This window comes from Myotis davidii, unplaced genomic scaffold (assembly GCF_000327345.1).
Source record: "Myotis davidii unplaced genomic scaffold, ASM32734v1 scaffold732, whole genome shotgun sequence".
NCBI lineage: Eukaryota > Metazoa > Chordata > Mammalia > Chiroptera > Vespertilionidae > Myotis > Myotis davidii.
The window spans coordinates 2,318,088-2,338,795 of record NW_006284349.1 but is presented as its reverse complement, the minus strand read 5'-3'; the positions used below and the strand labels follow the sequence as shown (position 1 = coordinate 2,338,795).

The window sequence follows — 20,708 nt, the reverse complement described above, 5'->3', positions numbered from 1 at the left end:
GGTGTCTGTGTGACTCTGCTCCCTGGCACTGGCTCAGGTGTTGTGCCATCTTATGCATGGCAGTGGTAACACCAACTGCACGCTGAACTTTTTTTTTCTTTTTCTGCATAACAGAACAAATGGAAGGGTACATATAGTTTTTTGAAGAAAGACCTTGTTCTGATTTTTGGTTGTTGTTTCCAAGTCTTCTCTCTTAATAAGCTTGATATCTTCCAGGGGTCCCAGCCTCTTTGCAAGTGCAAATAATGTTATTATGGACAGATGTAGTCCTACCAACAGATAATCCAGTAAATGCTTATTTATCCACATGAGTTGGGTGAAGGATTAAAATAATGGCTCCCAGCCCCTGGTTGCCCATTAGAGTCATCTGAATAATAAGCAAACCCCCGTCCCCCCCCCACCCCCCCCCACACACACTTTACCCTTAAACTCTACTCTGTTTCAGGAGAAATGTCCAGATTTTCCTATGTCTAAAGTGTTATTAATATCATAATCACCGTGTAATATATGTAAAGTGTGTCAAAATGGGGTGAATCTTTTTTTTTGGCAGTCCTAGTGTCTTTCCCCCCACTTATCTCTTTCTAATAAAATAGTATGTACAATATGAAAAAAATGTTCAGTTATTTGAGCTTTCCAGTTTGTACTCTGTAAAAGACAGGAATTAGTTGTAAATAGCCATATTTTGAAATGGGTAATTGTGACAAATGATGGATTGACACATTATTTATAAATCCCAGGCACTTTAGAGTACCTTCTTATTCGGTTCAATCCAGCTGTTGTCAAAACTGTCTGAGTTTTGATATAATAATAGAGTGCTTTTGTTAAAATAAAATCTAATGTATTTTTGGCATTTTTTCTTCGTAGGCTTTGTTTGAGTATATCTTTCATCATGAAAATGATGTGAAGACTGTAAGTTTTGAATTCATGGTTTTTTCTCTTATTTTAAGTTTTTTGACTTTGGGGATTTAAATTATGAAATGTTCTGTTTCCTACCTTTCTTACCTTATAAACAGATAGAATTATTAAAGATTGGAGAATTACTAATATCTTCGAACCCACTGAATGGAGTTTTCATCTGCTAACTCCCAGAACATGTACCCTACTTTATAGGACGTGCAATTAAGCAATTTGTTTTGTTTTTATTTAGTAAAACCGCAAATTGTTCGTTTCTCTGTTTCCCCTTTTATTCATTAGTTTACTTATTTTTAAAAAAATACAGTTTATTGATTTTTTACAGAGAGGGAGGGAGAGGAATAGAGTCAGAAACATCTATGAGAGAGAAACATCGATCAGCTGCCTCCTGCACACCCCCTTCTGGGGATGTGCCCACAACCAAGGTACGTGCCCTTGACCGGAATTGAACCTGGGACCTTTCAGTCCACAGGCCAACGCTCCATCCACTGAGCCAAACCGGCTAGGGCTAGTTTACTTATTGATTTGTTACTTGATTGGGTTATCCTTTGAACCAGTAATTATTGAGTAGCTATGCATTGATACTATGATGTGTGCTAGGAGTACTGAGAAAGACAGAATACCTGCATCTATTTTCCACTGGTATGGGCTTGCCACATTATAATTCTGTTCTGGATCAGATTGTTCCATTAAAATGTCATTTTATTTTATTTTTATTTTTTACAATATATTTTTATTGCTTTCAGAGAGGAAGGGAGAGGGAGAAAGAGAGATAGAAACATCAGTGATGAGAGAGAAAATCATTGATTGGCTGCTTCTTGCACACACCCAACTGGGGATCGAGCCCACAACCTGTTATTTTCTGAATGGAAGAATTTAAATAGTGAACCAGAAGCATTCTTTTTTTTTTTTTTTTATATTTGTTTTGCAACTTAGCTGGGAAAATCAATTTTTTTTAAATATATTTTATTGATTTTTCACAGAGAGGAAGGGAGAGAGACAGAGAGCTAGAAACATCGATGAGAGAGGTACATCGATCAGCTACCTCCTGCACATCTCCCACTGGGGATGTGCCCGCAACCCAGGCACATGCCCTCGACCGGAATCGAACCTGGGACCCTTCAGTCTGCAGGCCGACGCTCTATCCACTGAGCCAAACCGGTTTCGGCGGGAATTTTGTTTTTCAACATGCAAGAAATCAGAGGTGCTTTTATACTGGTTACTTGGGTGGCCTCCAAATTTCTTTGTAAATAAATTATTTCACACAAATTTAGAAAATATTAGATAAATACTGTAAAATGGTATTTAAATGTCAAGAAGAATCAAGTTGATCTTCTATGGAAAACTATATTTGAATTCTTAATACTTTTTCCATTTGTGGGGGAAGCCGATATTAACAAATCTAGAATGGCATGTGGGTTGGTGATTCTGTATTTGTCTATAGACAGATATGGAGAATACTGTAGATAACTTTAGAGAATATTATGAAGTGATATTTCAATGTTAAGGAAAAGTAAAGTCCTATGGAAACTGTTTTTTCTGCCTTGGAGTTCTTAACATCTTCCCTTCTTCCCCTCCCTTTTTGGGGCAATTTGACAGCATTGACAAAATAAAGTTGGTGATTCAGGAATCTTTATTTCCAAACGCTCTTTAATTTCATCATCCTGAAGTTGTCGCAACCATAACAATAGTGAAAGGATGACTCCTTTTTTTTTTTTTTAACATTAGTGGTTGGAGCACTATTAGGAAATCAATTGGGGTGCTCAGTTGGACATTTCAACAACCATTAGGATGTGTAGATCTGCTGAAGATTCTGCATATGGACTTCTATACATTTATGGCTTTTATTTATGATCTTCTGAGCCTTTGATATTGCTGAGTGTGTTAATACATTGAATTTGGGATTTTGACAGCAAGTTCCCCTAAAGAGTGTGATTTTGATGAGCAAACCACTCACATCTTGATGTAAAGCACAGCATAGGGAATATAGTCAATGATATTGCAATGACTATATATGGTGCCAGGTGGGTGCTAGAAATATTGGAGGAGTACTTTGTAGAGTATATGTGATTGTCTAACCACTACGCTATAAACTTGAAACTAAGACAAAAAAATATTGAATATAAACTGTAATTAAAAATAAATAAATAATTGGGACTTTAAAGAAATAATATAGGTTTTCTGTCACCACTTTAAAATTTAAAATTGTTAATATGAATCTTATTACTATAAGTTGTTTGGTGCTTAAGTTATTTTCAACATAAATTAGAAATAAAGAGTAGAATTAGTTAAATCAATAAATAATTCTTCAGGGCCTCTTAAAGAGCACAGCAAGAGAGATGTGTAAGAAGGGGTGCCTGTCCTCAGGGGACTTGGGGCCCTTTTGAAATGGTCACCAATGGTTTTGTCTAGTGCAGCCTCCGTCTTCCTATGAAGAATGATAATTTAAATGTATATCTTTATTATTTTATTCTATATCAATAATTCATATTAATTTCCTTCATTGGGTTAGCACAAACATGGAGATCCTTCTTAGGAGGACTTGTTTCAGGGCCGTATGTGAGAGTAAATCAGTAGCCTGGAATAAGCACCGAATCCTGTCTTGGAAAGTTAGAAAATGTAAAAAAGTTAGAAGGACATTTTTCTGAAAACAGAAGTCATTAGATTAAACATGAGAATGAATTTGATCTATTTGCTGGAAGAGATCTTATAAAGATTGTTAAAATTAACGTATGCAGATATTTACAGTACACCCCTGAATTTAGCTGATTGAAAACATGTTTTTCTAGTATTCCAGAGATAATGCTAATTGAAGTTACACTTTTTCCATCATTTTTTGCTTTTTCCATCATTTTTATTTCTGACTTGGGGAAAAAAGAAAAATAAGCATATGAAAGTTATATGTGTCTTGTTTTTGAATATCTGTGGCTTTCAAGTAGAGGTGTTGATTTTTCAAGTCTATTAGAACCCCACCACTTTTTTAAAAAAATGAATTGTTTGCATATTTAAAAGTTTCCCCTGGAGCAAGCGAAGATGGGAAACACAAAGAAACGTTATTAGTTTTGCAGTAGAAGAGCCAAGGAATATTTCTGGCATTTATTTCAGAAAAAGGTTAATATTAAGAAATGGACAATAATATGGGATATATTCTGAGATAACAGAACTGAAAACCTAAGTTCCTTTAACTGAAGTGTTGGCCATCATTACACTAACACTGTTTAAAGAATAAAAGTTTTTCAACCTTGAGAGAAAGAACAATAAGTATTACTTAAAAAAAATCAGAATTCTCTTTTAACTAATAACCTGAGTTTTTATTCACCAAATCTTTGCATGAGCTTCAAATTCCTATGAGCTTCAAATCTGTGTAAAGATTGATTTGCTTTTCTCTTATCCAAATGGTTTCCACTTCCTCTACATAAAATCCTCATTCCCGTTTAGTCATTCTTTGCCAAATCTTGAATAAACACTAGAAGGAACAAGCTAGAAGACACAAGAGAGATGGGAGAAACACACGTACAATATGAAAGCAACTAGGGGGATTTTTTTCAGTCAGCAGCAAAGGAAAGTCTGACCGTTGGAGTTACTGGAAGGTGAGGTGATGTCAGAATAACGGAATGGAGGTTTTTGAAGATGGTTGTTACCCCAGTACCCCAGCTTCTTCATGACCCTGTTTTCCAAACCCCTTTCTACCCGCTTCCTTGATCTTTTCCTGTTTCTCGGTGCCTCTTTATTAAAGGGGAGCCTGCAGTTGGACCAGGCTAACACCCCGAAGGCTTGACTGACACTGAATTGGGAGGCATTTTGGATCATTAGACAGTCGATAAATGGTGGGAACGTATGGATTTTTGAAATACCACTTTTGTGCCTTGTTTATTAAAATTGTATTCAAATATGTTGTACATCTGCTTTCCGTTAAGCAGTGTTTACTTGTCATCTGCTGTCAGCCCTCTGGTCTGGAACTGATTATTTGGGGAAAATGCCTGGGGCCATCTGGAAACATGAGCAACTTGAGTTGCTGTCTGATTTCTAATGCATGCTTTGATTGATGCAAATTATATGGCTGATTTCATTATTTATTGTTTCTGTTTATTGTTAGAAGAGAAAAATCCTAACCTAAAATGACTTGTTTTCCAAGGCCTTGGATCTGGCTGCCCTTTCCACAGAGCATTCTCAGTACAAGGACTGGTGGTGGAAAGTGCAGATTGGAAAATGTTACTACAGGTAAAGTTTGGATTATTTGTGAAGGGCTTAGAAGTGGCAACATATTTTAGAGTCTTAAGCCTGATAAATTTGGGGGTTGGGGGTGAGAGAGAGATTTTTCTCATGAAGAAATATTGTTGGCTTACTTGAGAAAGCATTTACTGAGCAATCACAGGGTGGCACAAAGAACTGACACCTTTAGAATAATATAATTTTAGCCCAGCAAGGATGGCTCAGTGGTTGAGCATCAACCTATGAACCAAGAGGTCACCCATTCTATTCCCAGTAAGGGCACATGCAGCTCAATCCCTGGTGTAGGGCATGCAGGAGACAGCTGATTGATGATTCTCTCTCATCATTGATGTTTCTATCTCTCTCCCTCTCCTTTCCTCCCTGAAATAAACATCCTATAAAATAAAAGGCTAATATGCAAATCGACCAAACAGCGGAACAACTGGTAGCTATGATGTGCACTGACCACCAGGGGGCAGACGCTCAATGCAGGAGCTGCCCCCTGGTGGTCACATTCTAACCTGCACTTTATAAAAGACCCACAGGGCAACACACACATATATACATACATACATACATACATACATATAACAAAATGAAACAAGGTAAACTGGTTACTGTGACCATCCTTTAATTCTTTAGTTTTCAAGCAGATACTGTGAGGAAAAGGAACTATATCAATGGAACCAAAGGGCTGCTTTTTCTTTTAAAACTACTTTCTGTTTAGATATTTCACATAGAACGCTAAAGTATTTTTTCCTGTTGTTAGACTGAGGAAGTATTTTCTGTTAAAAGGTAATTTTAGATCATTGTAACATTAAACTCAGGAATATAATTCCTGCAGACAGACTTGAAATCTCGAGCTTCTGAGCAAGACCTTTAGAAATCTTTAATAATTAAAGATCAGCGCAACTCAGATTCCTTCTGCCGTCCACTTAGGATGGCATTTAATGGGTGTACTTTTTCATATTATCGTTCTCTGTTCCTTAATAGGTTCTTACCTTTATTATGGCTATAACATTCACTCATTCATTCACTCTCCCGTTAGGTAGTTTCTTTCTTTAAATGATAGTTTCTTACAGGCCAGTGGGGAGAGAGGACAGTAAACAGTAAGCCCGGATCCCATAGAAGCAGGCGCAGGTGCAGTGGGAACCTAGAGAAATCTCCTAATTTCAACTGGGGAGGCCAAGGATGGATGGACTACCAGGCAATGTAGTCCCAAACTGACTCACGTCTTTTTGCAGAAAAGTTCTGGTCCTTCCTCTGCAGTAACTTTCACAGTTGCTCCCTTACTATCCAGTCCCACCCCTGCGCTCATTCTGGCATTTAGTGCATTTGCTTGAATTATTACATTAGCTTCTTACCTGAATTGTCTGCTACTATACACACACACACACACACACACACACACACACACACACACACACACACACCACACACACAGCGTGGCCAGATTATTACACACACCACACACACTGAGTGGCCAGACTATTATGACCACCCCATCAGTACTTCATTGACACTTGCAAAAACACTGAATATTGAAAACTTCCTAAGCAAATACTCTCAAGGTTTTATTATTATTATTTGCATAACTATTTCACTTCATTGTACTGATGGGATGGTCATAATAATCTGGCCACTCAGAGTGTGTGTGTGTGTGTGTATTTTATTTTTTTGCCTCCATCAGTCTTTCCTACTGTCCATGTACTGTTGTGAAAGCACAGCTCTTGGCTTTTCTGGCTAACTTTCCTTACCTTTAGAATGAAGTCTGGGTTTTAGCGGTGGTATCCAAGGTCTTGTCTCAGGCTGCACGTTTGCCCGCCTCTCCCATTCCTAATTGTGTCCTCCTTTTCAGTTAAGCCAGGACAACTTGGCATCCCCCACCATGCTCTGCATTCTCCTGCCTGTCTGCTGATCCTGGTAGTTTGCTATTGTCTGAAATGTCCCCTCACCCTCACCTCACCCTATTGGTCAAAATCTTGTCCGTTGCTTCCTCCCTGTAACTACATTGGTCCGCTCCTCCTCGGAGCTCTCCAAGCACCTTTGGTTCTCATTGCCGTGTGAGCGTGTTTTACTTCAGTCTTTATTGGTGCCTTTGGGACATGGTTGTTACCTTCACCTTTGCGTCTCCTTACCATCATGAAATGTGCATGCAGTCAGTGCTTGATGATTATTGAATTAAGTTGCTAAGAAAACGTTGGCAGTTGGTGGGGATTATCTCTGGACTCTGACTCTGATATTGGCCTGTGTTCATGAATTTGACTGATGTTTTCATTACACTCGCTGTGTACACGGCCCACTCCGTTTCCTTTGCACAAGAACCCAGGTGGTAAATTCCTTTTGATAGCACTGGAGAAATGGGCTCTGAGGATGCAGTCATAAAAGACTTCCTTTTCTTTGGTTTCTGGGTATCTCAATATCTCTGATTGCTTTTTTAAAAAAATTGGTTTATGCTTCCATCTCCTTGCTTTTTTAAAAAAAAAGCTATTTCTGTATTCATATTTTTGTTTATATGTGTCTGTTTGCTGTAATCCCTTTTCAATCATTTTTGGAAAGAGACAACTTACTAGATAAAAATATACAGACTCTCGTGGATAATGAGGTGTTCATGGAAGTCAGTGATGAACTTCAGCCACGTGTTTCAGACTTGCACGTTTAGTTCAAGTTATGTATATCAATATGCTGTTTGCCAGAACTTTTAGCGTCTTTGGTAAAATTTTAGTAACTACTCCTTGTAAAAGTTGTGAGATCTTTGACGAGGTGGGGGCTTCTGTTGTATCATATATCCTCTAACTTTAGGCCAGTTTTTTTTGGGGGGGGGGTCAACTTTTAACCCCTTTAATCCTGTGTCTTCTAATAGCTATTAGGGTATAGCCACACCAATGCTTGAGGCTTAGGTTAGGAAAGAGATCAAAGCTATCTTTTGTAGCCTTTAAGTGAAAGCAGCACAGTGGGACATACTGTATGTTGTCCTGTCTTTATTTCACAAAATAAGAGCAATATTAAAGTGCCTAAGTAGCTCTTAGAGGGCTTGGGGTGGGGAGGCGCGGGGGGGCGGGGGTAGTTATAAGAAAGCCCAACAAACCTGTTGAAGACAGGCTGAGTATGCTGTAATGATTGAGTTAGTGGTAATGACATGTTCCCCGGGCAGAAGGGGTGGGTATTGACACCAGGACAGTTAAACCAGGAACAAATCTCACAGTGGGAGGCCAGGACAGTCGGCATTGGACACCAAAAGAGGAAAAGAAAATGTTTCTAGAATAACAAAATGGTATAACTCGAGTGGCAATTACTACTTACATCAAAATTGTTTAAAAACGGTTTTAAACTCTGGATTTTTGTCTCAGAGCAAATGACGGTTTCTAAGAAAGGGCATCCTTTAGCTCTTCCAGTAAAATAGAGACGCTAAGCATTTATCCAGGTCACTTGCCATATGTCCCGCTGGCCATAAGCTCTCCGGGCGGTGAACCCGTATGACCCGGCTCACCAGCAGCTCTTGGTCCTGATGTGACTAGACTGCAGCAGACTACACAGCATTGGAGGGTTAGACAGACAGTGACTACGGGGCTAGACAATGTTTTACTAAACTATACAAACTACATGTTAATATTAATATGGGGGGGCATTACCTTCTTTTTACGTGCTTACTCTTAAGAGATGTAATTTGTCTCTATCCAAAGCCTTAGGGTATGAATGCATATTAGAGTATTTATTTTTAAGATGCATGCCTAATTTTTTAATGGCTTTTCTTAGGTTAGGAATGTATCGTGAAGCAGAAAAGCAGTTTAAATCAGCTCTGAAGCAGCAGGAAATGGTAGATACATTTCTCTACTTGGCAAAGGTAAGTGTTCCCAATCTGAGTGGAACCTGCCTCCTCAGAACTGTGTAAATTCTGGCCAGCGCATGGGGAGAGTTGCTAGGTTCTTCAGGAATATTTTGGCAAGCTAATATGTTCAGACTTAACTTATTTTTCTTTTTAGCAAGGGAAAATGTGAGACCATATAGAGAAGAACCGTTTCGGGAGAAATTGATGGCCATGAAAAAGATTTGAAAGATTGCCCATTAGAGCAGAAGAAAATATCACGGGCTTACCACTCCTATGGGTGCAGGCTCCATAGAGGCCCCCCCCCTTTTTTTTTACAACACAGTCTCCCACCTAAGCAGACTGTGCAAAACAGGGGTTGTTCTTATATAAGTCCTTTACTTCTTGGCTCTGCCGTAATAACAAAACAGTATTTTCTCTGTATGGACCACCTACTCAGTGTAAGGAATTGTATCAGGTCTGTTCCATACACATTTAATTTAACCCCTAGAGCAACTCCACAAGGTAGGTTTCAATATTTCCTTTCTGCTCTTAAGGAAAAGGAGATCTGGGAGGGTCAGTGAGATTTCAGGGTCACCTGGCTGTTGAGAGCCAGCATTCAGGCCCAGGACTTTCTGATTCCGGAGCCCACTCCCTGCCTCATCGTGCCACCCACAGCCATAGCAGAAGTGAGGGCACACCTAGAATTTTCAGTATTGGGGTAAAGTTACTTCTTGACCCTCACCAAGGCTACTTTAAATGAAACATTTGATGAATTGGTGGCTGTGATGTCATCATGCCGTACCTCTAAGAATTTTTTCAATTGAAAAGTGTAGTGAAGGAGGTTGAAAAGTAGATGAGCTATACACGGAAGTGCTACTACTTCGTAAATAGGCATTAAACGTTAGCATACTGAAAGAAAACAAATGAAAGCTGCGTTATGAATGTTATGAACTTAGTGTGCTAATCTTAGTGCGTGTACAGTGGTTCCAAACATGATTGAACTGTCTGGTACCTAAATCTACTGCACCTTATAAACTAAACTTCAACTCTTAAAGAAGTTACTAAGAATCACAGTAGACTTAAACTTTTCTGACAGCTTGAAATGAAAATTCAGGACATACTATTTAACTACTATCTTGTTGATAATCACTTGCCACATGGTTAAAAAATGTACTTTTAATTTTAACTATGTTAACTATATGGTTTGACTTATTTCTCCATAAATTAATTTGTTTAAATCCATTGTCTGCATGATTCTATACAGGTAAAATTTACTTATTTTTTTAATATATGAAGGAATGATTGTTAAGTAATAGGGATTAGCAGATTTTAGGAACAGAATTATTTCTTACAATTCTAGATGGTTAATTTAAAAATAATTAGTCAGTATTTTATATTACTTAGCATATTAAATTATATGATTTATTATATTTTAAAAAGAAGTTAAAAAATATATAAGGTAAAGTTGAAAAATTTTTCACCCATACTTTCTCGCTAGTCTTATATTTTGGTAATAAACACTGTAACAGTTTCCTGTGTATCTGTTTGGGCCTCTTCAAAGCACAAACTAGCTGTGGAGGAAGAAATAGAGGACCCATGGTCATGAAGGAAAAAAGCCATGATCTTATGTTTCCATACATCAAATAATTCTATAATTTAGAGATTCCTTTTATATTTCTCTGTGGGTTATTCATGCTAATATCCTGATTGCCAATTAAATGAAAGCCATCAAGGGCCAACTCTCTCAACAGCCTGACCACACTCCTCACAAATCTGTTTCCCCTCTATTTCTGAGGGTCCTTATCCAAAACCACCACCTCCACAAGGTCTCCCCTGCTGCTCTTTTTCAGTGCCTGTTCCCTTCTTTCTCCAGTGTCTTCAACTTCAGTCTCATAATTGATTCTTTTGGCCAACCTGTAGACATATTCATGTCTTCTATCCTAAAAAGAGTTTCCCCTGATCTTTGTCTACTCACTGCTCCGTCTTTGTGACAATAATAAGCCCACGATAAGCATTTGTTGAAGGAATAAATGAATGAATGCTTCATATACAACATGTGGAGATAAAATGATAACATTATTATTGGAAATCCTACATAATTTTTACTGTAATCTCTAGGACATAATTTGTTACTAAGCAATTATGTGACCAATTGTCATAACAAATACTATATTATTTTAAGAACCAGTACTTTTACTGAACTGTATCTTGGTTTTAGGTTTACACCTCATTGGATCAACCTGTGACTGCTTTAAACCTTTTCAAACAAGGCTTAGAAAAGTTTCCAGGAGAAGTAACCCTACTTTGTGGAATTGCCAGGATCTATGAGGTGAGGTTCATAGTATTCAAAAAGTTGATGTAAAATTGAGGTTATATGCTTCTTCAGTAAGCCCATTGTCCTTGGGGTCCTAGCAAGGAGAACAATTTACAAAACTAGGACTGCTGGCCTGTAGTTTACCAACAGAGTAAGAGATTTTAGTGTATGCATTTCGTAAAGCTGACTTTTTCTTAAGCAGTATTTCAAACATACATAAATGTATAGAGAATAGTATGAAATAGGGATTTAAGTTAGTTTCTATAGATTGCTAGTGGTCCCAGTACATTTATTGTACATTTATGGGCCTTTTCCTAAGGTCTATAATGTCAACTATAATTTTTTTTCTATATATGGTAGATATGATGTGGGGCCTTCTATTCTGTCCTATTGGTGTGTTTGTCTAACCTTATGCCAATATTATATCATCTTAATTATTGTGGTTTTATAAAACTTGCTATTTGGTAGGGCACTTTGTTCATCATTATCAGGAATGTTTTGACTATTTTGTACTTTGCTTATTTTTTATAAATTTTAGCATCATGTTGACAAATTCCATGAAAAGCCCCATTGAGGTATCCTCCCTGCTACTAATTACTTTAGCTTTACAATAACTCCCTGTACCTGTTCTTCTTCACAGTTAGTTATTCTTGGCCCTTTGCTCTCCCATATTGATTTTAGGACTGACTTGTCAAGAACCATTAAAATAACTGTGCAGGGATAGTGATTGGTCTTGAGTTGAATACAAGAATGAGGGGGTGAGGTGGGCTGCCTCTCCTCCCACTCTCAATATGTCTCCTTTTGTTTTGATCTCTTTTTTTTGTTTTGCAACATATTTTGTAATTATCTCATAAAAATGGTTTGTTGGGGAGTCTCCAAAACCACCCTGAAGTTGGGTGATTTATTAGAAAGATCTGAAGCAAAGGGAAGAGGCACCTGGGGCAGAGTTCAGAGGAAAGCAGGCACGAGCTTCCAAGAGTCCCCCCAACCCTCTACCCCCCGTGGACTCACACAGGACACACCTGTTCTTTCAGCCACAGGCTATGACCACGTGTGCCAAGCTGTGTCTATCAGAGAAGCACATTGGAGACTTGGTGTACAAGGTTATTACTAGGGGCGGGTCATATAGGCACCGTCTGCCTATCATGTACCCAAATCCCAGACTCCCAAAAGTCAAACGTGTGTTCAGCAAAAACGATATTGTTTGTACAGTGTAGGTGAGGTGAGCCACTCTTACCATTTGGGAAAGTTTTATGTCAGTCTAGGGAACTAGCAAAGCTCTGAGATGCCGCCCAGGGGCCAACCTTGTAAACCGACCTCTAGGAATAACAGCCTCAGACCTGCTATGTTAACTTTTTCTGCACAGATGTATTCCTGCGTATAACTATGAGTGGGATCCACTTTTCTATCGTATTTTCTGTTTGATTATTTCTGGACAGTAGGAATGCATTAATTTTTAAAAGTAGATTTGATACTAGCAACCTGGCTAACTACTCTTTAAATTTTAATTCCTTATCCACAGGTTCTCTTAAAATTTCTAAGTAATAAAATAATCATCAGCTACAAATGGTTTCATTTCTTATTTCAATTATCTTACCAAACTAAAAAATATCTTATTGTTTAGGACTTCCAATATGGTATTTAATAGAAGCATCTCTGTTCTCTTTTAAATGCCTTGAAATGCTAGTTATGATATTTTAAAAATTATTTTGTTAGAAAAAGAGTGGAAAATATTAATAGTTTCTATATCTGGGTAGTAGTATATGAATGATTTTCATTTTTGGTTTTACAGTTTCAATATTTTCCAGATTTTCTGTAATGAATATGCATCACTTTAAAAAAGAAAAACAGTAGTATTTTTGAATTGTCTGGAAAGGTTGTTTTTCTTTTTGAAATATAGTTTTGATAAACATCTATAATAATGAAAGCATAATATGCTAATTAGACCGGACAGCCAAACGAACGTTTGGACATCATTCCGGACGTCCTTCCAGATGAAGTCTCAGGGGGCTGAGGCAGAGGTGGTTAGGGGTGATCAGGCAGGAAGGTGAGTAGTTAGGGGCAATCATGCAGGCAGGCAGAGTGGTTAGAGGTGATCAGGCAGGCAGGCAGAGTGGTTAGGGGTGACCAGGCAGGCATGCGAATGGTTAGGGGTGATCAAGCAGGCAAGTGGTTAGGGGTGATGAAGCAGGCAGGCAGAGTGGTTATGGGCGAGCAGGCAGGCAGGCAGGCAGGTGAGCAGTTAGGAACCAGCAGTCCCAGATTGTGAGAGGGATGTCTGACTGCCACAGGGATCGGGCCTAAACCCGCAGTTGGACAGCCTCTGAGGGGTCTCGGATTGTGAGAGGGTGCAGGATGGGCTGAGGGATCTACCCCACCCCCCACCCCCGCACATGAATTTCATGCATCGGGCCTCTAGTGTAAATAGAAAACTTTGATTATTCAATAAAAATTCTATATCTCTGTATCTTTATGTGTGTGACTCCACGTTGAACAGAATTTTGACCAAGAAGCTTGGGAAGGAAGGGCAATAAATTGGGCTGTGAACCCAGTGGCATTCATGTATAGGGTTGACCGTTCCGATGCTCTTGCACCTTCATGTTCTGTCTTCTCACATCCCAGTCCTTCGCCCGGTCTTCCTTAGGCAGGAAGTGCTGGCAGAGAGTGCTGTGGTTGCTGGTCAGAGTTCCCTCCACGCCTCTGTGGTAGTCACTGTTGCCATGGCTGCGATAGGGCGGTGCAGATCCTTTAACCAGCTACCTTCTTCCTTGCCCTGCTTCGCGTTGGCCAGGAGTTGGAGAAACATGTCCTGTTATGGGTGCACAGGGGAGGGCTTTGTGAGGAAGGGAGAGTTTCACTTTGCACTCAGGAGAAGGAAGATGTCAAGAGGAAAGTGTCCTCGTGGGGACAGTGCCATGCGCCCATAGGGTGATCAGGACTAAGCACAGATGTGAGCTGGTCGGATGCAGCATTCCCTTTGAAGTTACAGTCGTTTCCCTGGGCGCATAGTTTACCGCACAAAGATTTCCAGCGTGTCCTTTTTCTCTTTATGTGACAATGGCTTTAGCGTTCACTAGTGAAGTTTGTCCTAGCATCGCAGCCTACACTGCACGTGCCGGTAGAGATGTTTTGTATGTACAGCAGATGTGCTCAGGCCTCAGCCCTCACTTCACCCAGGCCTGTGGACACGGCACTCCTCCGCGGCCCCTTCTGAAGCAGCAGCCTCCGTCTCCTCACCCTGCTCTGTCTTTCTCTCCATCCTGGTCCTTGCCCAACATCACATCACATGTGTGTTCATTTGTTGCTCTCCCCTACCAGATGCAGTCTCCTTGAGGATTATAACTTTATCTCTTTGGTTTATATTGTGTCCCCAGGGCCTAGAACAGTCGGGTAGATTCTTAATAAATACTTACTGAATGAGAAAAGGTAAACCAGTCAGAAAGTAACGTCTTGGCAGTATCAGTCAGTTATTGCTCTTCTGTCTTGTTGGAGAATAGGAAATGAACAATATCTCATCAGCCTCCGAATACTACAAAGAAGTTTTGAAACAGGACAACACTCACATGGAGGCCATTGCATGCATTGGGAGCAACCACTTTTATTCCGATCAACCAGAAGTCGCCCTCCGCTTCTATAGGTGAGCTCTACCTTCAATTTGTGAGACTCCTTTCCTGTGGAATATTGGCGAGACAGTAATAAAGAGGGAATGCAAATGTAAAGAAATAGTGTATAAGCAATGTCTGTATGAGACTAGAAACTCAAACACCCAGGTGTTTTATGAGCATTAAAAGTAACCTCTAAAACTTTAGAAATGCACAGATATTTGGCACCTTGTAGAAACACACCCCGATAATCACCTGAATGTTTAACCCTATGGCATTACAGTCTTAGGTAGCAATGTAGAGGTTTCTAAGGGTCACCATACTCATTTTGTATTCCCAGGATAAATCCTCTCACATACAAAGTAGCCATTTTGTCATTGACCAGTAACAGTTTAATGGCTGCTGGAAGCACCTCCATCTCACCATCTCTGCCTTCATTAATGCCATTATCTATACTAATCTGTACTAATAAAAAGGTAACATGCTAATTAGACGGGACCTCTTCCGGACATCCTTTTGGACGTACTTCCAGACAAAGCCACGGTGGCGGGGGCCGAGGCAGAGGCAGTTAGGGGCGATCAGGCTGGCAGGAGAGGGCAGTTAGGGGCGACCAGGCTGGCAGGGGAGGGCAGTTAGGGGTGACCAGGCTGGCAGGGGAGGGCAGTTGGGGGCGACCCGTAGGCAGGTGAGTGGTTAGGAGCCAGTGGTCCTAGATTGCCAGAGAGATGACTGACTGCCGGTTTAGGCCCGATCCCTGCGGGTCCCAGATTGGAGAGGGTGCAGGCCAGGTTGAGGTACCCCCTCAATACTGTGCACAAATTTAGTGGATCAAGCAGGCAGGCAAATAAGCGGTTAGGAAGCCAGCAGTCCCAGATTGCTAGAGGGATGTCCAACTGCCAGTTTAGGCCCGATCCCAACCTGCAGTTGGACATTCCCTGAGGGGGTCCCAGATTGGAGAGGGTGCAGGCCGGGCTGAGGGACCCCCCCACCCCATGGATGAATTTCATGCACTGGGCCTCTTGTGTATACTGTAATGACCTTGAAGCTGAGATGGGGGTGAGATTTGCAAAGAGAAGCAGGCCCCAGGTTCTGAGCCCCAATGGGGACCTGAAACAGCATCCTGTGTTTTGTGAAGTATTGTCAACTTTTGTCCAACAAATTTTTCAGTCTAAATGAATTCTGTTCTCTGGTTCTCTTTTGAGCACAGACTTATTTTATCCTACAGCTTGTTTCTGGATTAATTTTTAAATTTTGATTTCCTCTTCAGCCCTTAGGTAATACAAGGAGGTAACTGGCAACTGACAAGAGTTCTTCCCAGATACATATAAGTGATCATGTCAGTGCTGTCTTGAGTCACGCAGCTGACTGTTCCCCTGCCCCCAAGCGGGTCACGGGTTCCTCAGGGCAGCTGGGCTGGATTTCATTTGCTTATCTGAACTCTTGTCCTTTGTCCTGTGGGATTAATGATGCGTAGAAGCAAATGGGCTTCTTGAGCTGTAGCGGTCTGTCTTCCTTGGTGGGAGCCCATTGGAGGTCGGTAGATGCAGCTAAACCACAAAATACTTATCACCAAAAACAGGACCCACTCAACTGAATACGTGGAAGTAAATGCTAAACATCCTCAAATTAGATCAGGAGGTTTAGGAACTTAGCTATGGGTACGAAAGCTTTATGAAGCAAAAATGTGTGGGTTTTACTTTTCGTGACTATTTATGTCTTATTTTGATTCTCTAACCGAGCTTTTTGGAGGGAAAAAACTTACATAAGTTGTGTCTGACCTTGCCTCTGGACACATTTCCCATAACTGGTACTGTTAAAAAAGGCATGCTTTTGTATTTGCTTTAACATTTTTTCATCAACTGCAATACTTTCTATTTCTATTTGGGGGTGTTAAAATTATAAAATAAGTTCATTTCTAACTTTGTAAAAAATACATGTGTCTAAACATTTGTAAAGTTGGTCTGACACCCAAGTATGTCTCCTCTTCTCAAAAAGGCGCCTCCTGCAGATGGGCGTCTATAACTGCCAGCTCTTCAACAACCTGGGGCTCTGCTGCTTCTACGCCCAGCAGTACGACATGACGCTGACCTCATTCGAACGTGCCCTTTCTCTGGCTGAGAACGAAGAAGAGGCAGCTGATGTCTGGTACAACCTGGGACATATAGCTGTGGTATGTTGTCCCTCTCACATCCCATCTGTCATAGAAAAGGTAGCGCAAGTCCGTCTGAAGGCATTTTCAGGAATTGGGAATCCAGGCTTGGCAGCAGTCTTAGGTAGCACTGTAGAGGTTCCTAAGGGTCACCATACTCCTTTTGTATTCCCGGGGTAAATCCTCTCACATACAATTCCCCACTTGACTCCCATGATTGGCACTTGCTGTCCGGATGGGAGGAGGTGGCAGGAGGAAGCGTGTGGATTGGCGTGTGTGGAAATGTGTGTTGCTTTTGCAGGGAGTAGGAGACACGAATCTGGCCTACCAGTGCCTCAGGCTGGCTCTGGTCAACAACAACCACCACGCCGAGGCCTACAACAACCTGGCCGTGCTGGAGATGTGGAAGGGCCACGTGGAACAGGTCAGCGCCCTGTGTGCACAGTGGACACGCTGATGTCTCCAAAGAAAAGCTGTCCCAGCAGCGCCTCCACTGGCTGTAACTTAACAGGGAGCCCAGGTTTGAATCCCAGCCTGTCACGCGTTAGTGATGTGACCTGGCACGACTCACTTGTCTCTGAAACAGAGCACCTAGTTTGTCAGGACAGACCTGCACCCCCCAGTCTTCCCTGTCTTAGGGAAATGTGGCACCATTCACAATCCCCACCCACCAGGGAGCTGCTTAAGCCAGAATCCTAGGAGGTACCCTGGAAACCTGTTCGGACTGCCTCTCCTGCCACCCCATGTCCCCAGCGTGGTTGACAAGCCCTTGTCAGGCCTACCTCCATGCCTCGTCCTGAACCCGGCCACCTTCCTCTCCCCACCACCCTCTCCCACCTGCTCTCACCTCCTGCCTGGACCATTGCAAGAGTCTCCTTGCTGGTCTTTTTGTTTCCAACATCAGCAAGTAAGTGTGCCCTCTAAGACACCCTCCTCAGGACAGCCGCAGGGATTTTGAAGAAACAAACAAGATTATTTTTTTACTACTTCGCTTAGCATCCTTCAGAGGCTTTCTCTTTTCACTTGAAGTAAAACCTGGACTTCAGCCCTTGGCCTAGGAGGCCCCGTGGCATGTGGCCTCTGGTTCCCTCTCAGACAACACCTTTAGCCGCTGCCGCAGTCCTCCCTTCCCCACGGTTTCACTTTCTTTGGTTTCAGTTACTCGCACTCAACCATGGTCCTGAAATGTTACATGGGAAATTCCAGGAATAACAATTTAGGAGTTTTAAATTGAGCGCCATCCTGAGTGCGATCCCTCTCCATCCTGCCCAGGACGGGAATCATCACTCTGTCCAGTGCATCCACGCTGCACATCAGTCACTTAGTAGCTGTCTCAGTTATCAAATTGGTTATGAGAGAGAGAGAAAGAGAGAGAGAGGAGGGGAGAGGACATTTATAGCACGTATATTGTCATAACTGTTCTATTTTACTATTGTTGTTAACCTCTTATTGTGCCTAATTTATAAATTAAACTTTATCATCGGTGTTTATGTATAAGAAAAACATAGAATGTACAGGGTTTGGTACTATCCCTGGTTTCAGGCATCCGCTGGGGTCTTGGAGCATTTCCCCGTGGATGAGGGAGGACTGCTGTCCACCTTTCGTACTGACTTCTGGACACGTTAGCCACCTTGCTGCTCTGCAGACACGCAGGGACTGTCCTTACTTTTGGGCCTCGGAAAGTTCTTGCAGATCCTGCAGTGACTGGTGTTTTTGTCACTGAGGTCTCAGCTTCATCCCCTCCTTAGAAAGGCCGTCTCACACTTGGTGTGAAGGAGACCCTCAGGCACTGGCAGCAGAATAGGAAACATGCTCACTGCCACCCAGCACAGAGCACGGAGCTTCGAAATCTGCTGTGGCGTTTGGTTGTGTTTGTTGTTGTATTAGAGAACAGATCGTTAGGAGCCCACTCAACCAGTCAGCAGCAACGCACACTGGATTAACAAGACTTTTTTATTTTTTTAGCATTGAGAGGATTATATTTTGAGTTGTCATATTGAAATATAAACTTTACAAGAACAGCGGTTCTCAAATAACTAAATCTACTTAAGTTTTCAGTTCCCTTATGTTCACCATATTTTGAAACATTTTAGTATTAATCTAGTTTTGGAAAATATACGTAGTTAGTATATTAGTAAGTTGTATTACATGAGGAACGTCATCTGTATTTATCACATCATGTTTATTAAGGTCCTATCTTGGGTAAAAGATTCTTTACCAAAAAACCCCACAAATATAGTGCTGACATCTCAGATACCTTTGGTTTTCTTTTCTTTTCTTTACACAGGCAAGAGCGCTGTTGCAAACTGCGTCATCTTTAGCACCCCACATGTATGAGCCGCATTTTAATTTTGCAACAATCTCTGATAAGGTATTCTCTTTCTATAGCAATTTGGTTTTTTAAAAAATCATACAGATAAATAAGGGCATTCTAACCATAACTTCCGGAAAGAAATGATTTTTTTAAACACAGTTATTATAAACACATATGTCTTCCCTTAAGGGACTGTGTAATAAACTTTAAAGAACATTATCACCGAATATTGCCTAAACTTAATACCATTATGGATTGCAGAAGAATTATTTTACGTTTTAAGATATGACATTTAGTCATTAAAAATATACTCATTAAGGAGCTGCTGGGTTTGGGAAGGATTCAGTAATTGGCATTTACAGCAAGGAAATTATTTATATAATTGGTTATTTTCTCTTTCTCATATTTTTTTCAAGTCAGAATTGTCATCTAGGTGAAAGAATTCTAAATTCCAAATAGCATAATCAAGCAGTTTACCCTTGGGAACCATTTGAGTTTGGACAGTGTGCAGACAGTATGTCTTGTTTTGACTCCCTTGCTCATTTTTTGGGAGTTTTATTCTGTAGTCTTATTCTGGTCTTTCTTGCAGATTGGAGATCTACAGAGAAGCTATGTTGCTGCTCGGAAGTCTGAGGCCGCATTTCCGGATCACGTGGACACCCAGCACTTAATTAAACAGTTAAAGCAGCACTTTGCAATGCTCTGATTGCTCCTTAGACCAAGTGTATTTTTACGATGGGGCATTGTATGAGGGAAAAAGAAGTGTGTTTATTTACATATATGATACAAACCTGTGCTTGATATTAGTGAAGATGACACGAGGGAGTTTAAACAAGAATGTAAATTAAAACTTTTGTAATAACTTTGTAATATTACAAAAGACAGGATTTCAGCATTTGTGAGTAGATCATGAAGCCTCTCCCACATTATATAGCTGGTGTTTATTTATAATGTTTATAAACCATTTTCATGAATTTCCTCAAAGTTTTATAAATGCACATTTTTACTGTTCTTAAGCTTGCCATTAGCTATCATGTAGCTAAAGAGGTCTGAAACTTGCACTTTTATGGCTAAAAATGTGTATATTTACTCTAACTAGAGATTTATTTAAAGTATCAGATACTTTGTGAGAGACTCTACATTTTCCTTATGTATTATGCTTTAAAATAAATCACTGTGTAAAACACCATCATTCTGTTATTTTTCCTGAGATTTTATTTCGGGGAGCTCAGATAGAAACGTCTTTCAGAAGTCTGTAATCTTAGAAATCAAGTCATCATTTTAATTTTATTTGAAATGATGCACCACCAAGTCGGTTTTGCTCCTGAGAAGCTATTTTTGGGCTGTCACACTGTTAGTGTCAGAACCTCAGGATTAGAAATGGGGTCACAGGCCAG

General features: G+C 40.5%; 1 protein-coding gene across 5 annotated transcripts in view; it reads left to right on the top strand.

Annotated features, from left to right (window-relative positions):
* The window catches only part of TTC8 (tetratricopeptide repeat domain 8), a 44,045-nt gene extending 23,542 nt beyond the window's left edge, over positions 1-20,503 (top strand). For 3 of the 5 annotated variants that reach the window (XM_006754732.2, XM_015571472.1, XM_015571482.1), the window contains 9 exons: positions 865-909; positions 5,048-5,133; positions 8,881-8,968; positions 11,151-11,261; positions 14,744-14,883; positions 16,844-17,018; positions 17,299-17,421; positions 19,285-19,368; positions 19,901-20,503. In XM_006754732.2, coding sequence (XP_006754795.1) covers positions 865-909; positions 5,048-5,133; positions 8,881-8,968; positions 11,151-11,261; positions 14,744-14,883; positions 16,844-17,018; positions 17,299-17,421; positions 19,285-19,368; positions 19,901-20,017 — 969 coding nt within the window. In that variant the 3' untranslated portion in view covers positions 20,018-20,503. Of the gene's footprint in view, positions 1-864; positions 910-5,047; positions 5,134-8,514; positions 8,671-8,880; positions 8,969-11,150; positions 11,262-14,743; positions 14,884-16,843; positions 17,019-17,298; positions 17,422-19,284; positions 19,369-19,900 lie in introns of those variants that run through there. The other 2 variants (XM_015571478.1, XM_015571479.1) reach the window with 2 other exon arrangements.
* Positions 20,504-20,708: the final 205 nt, after the last annotated feature.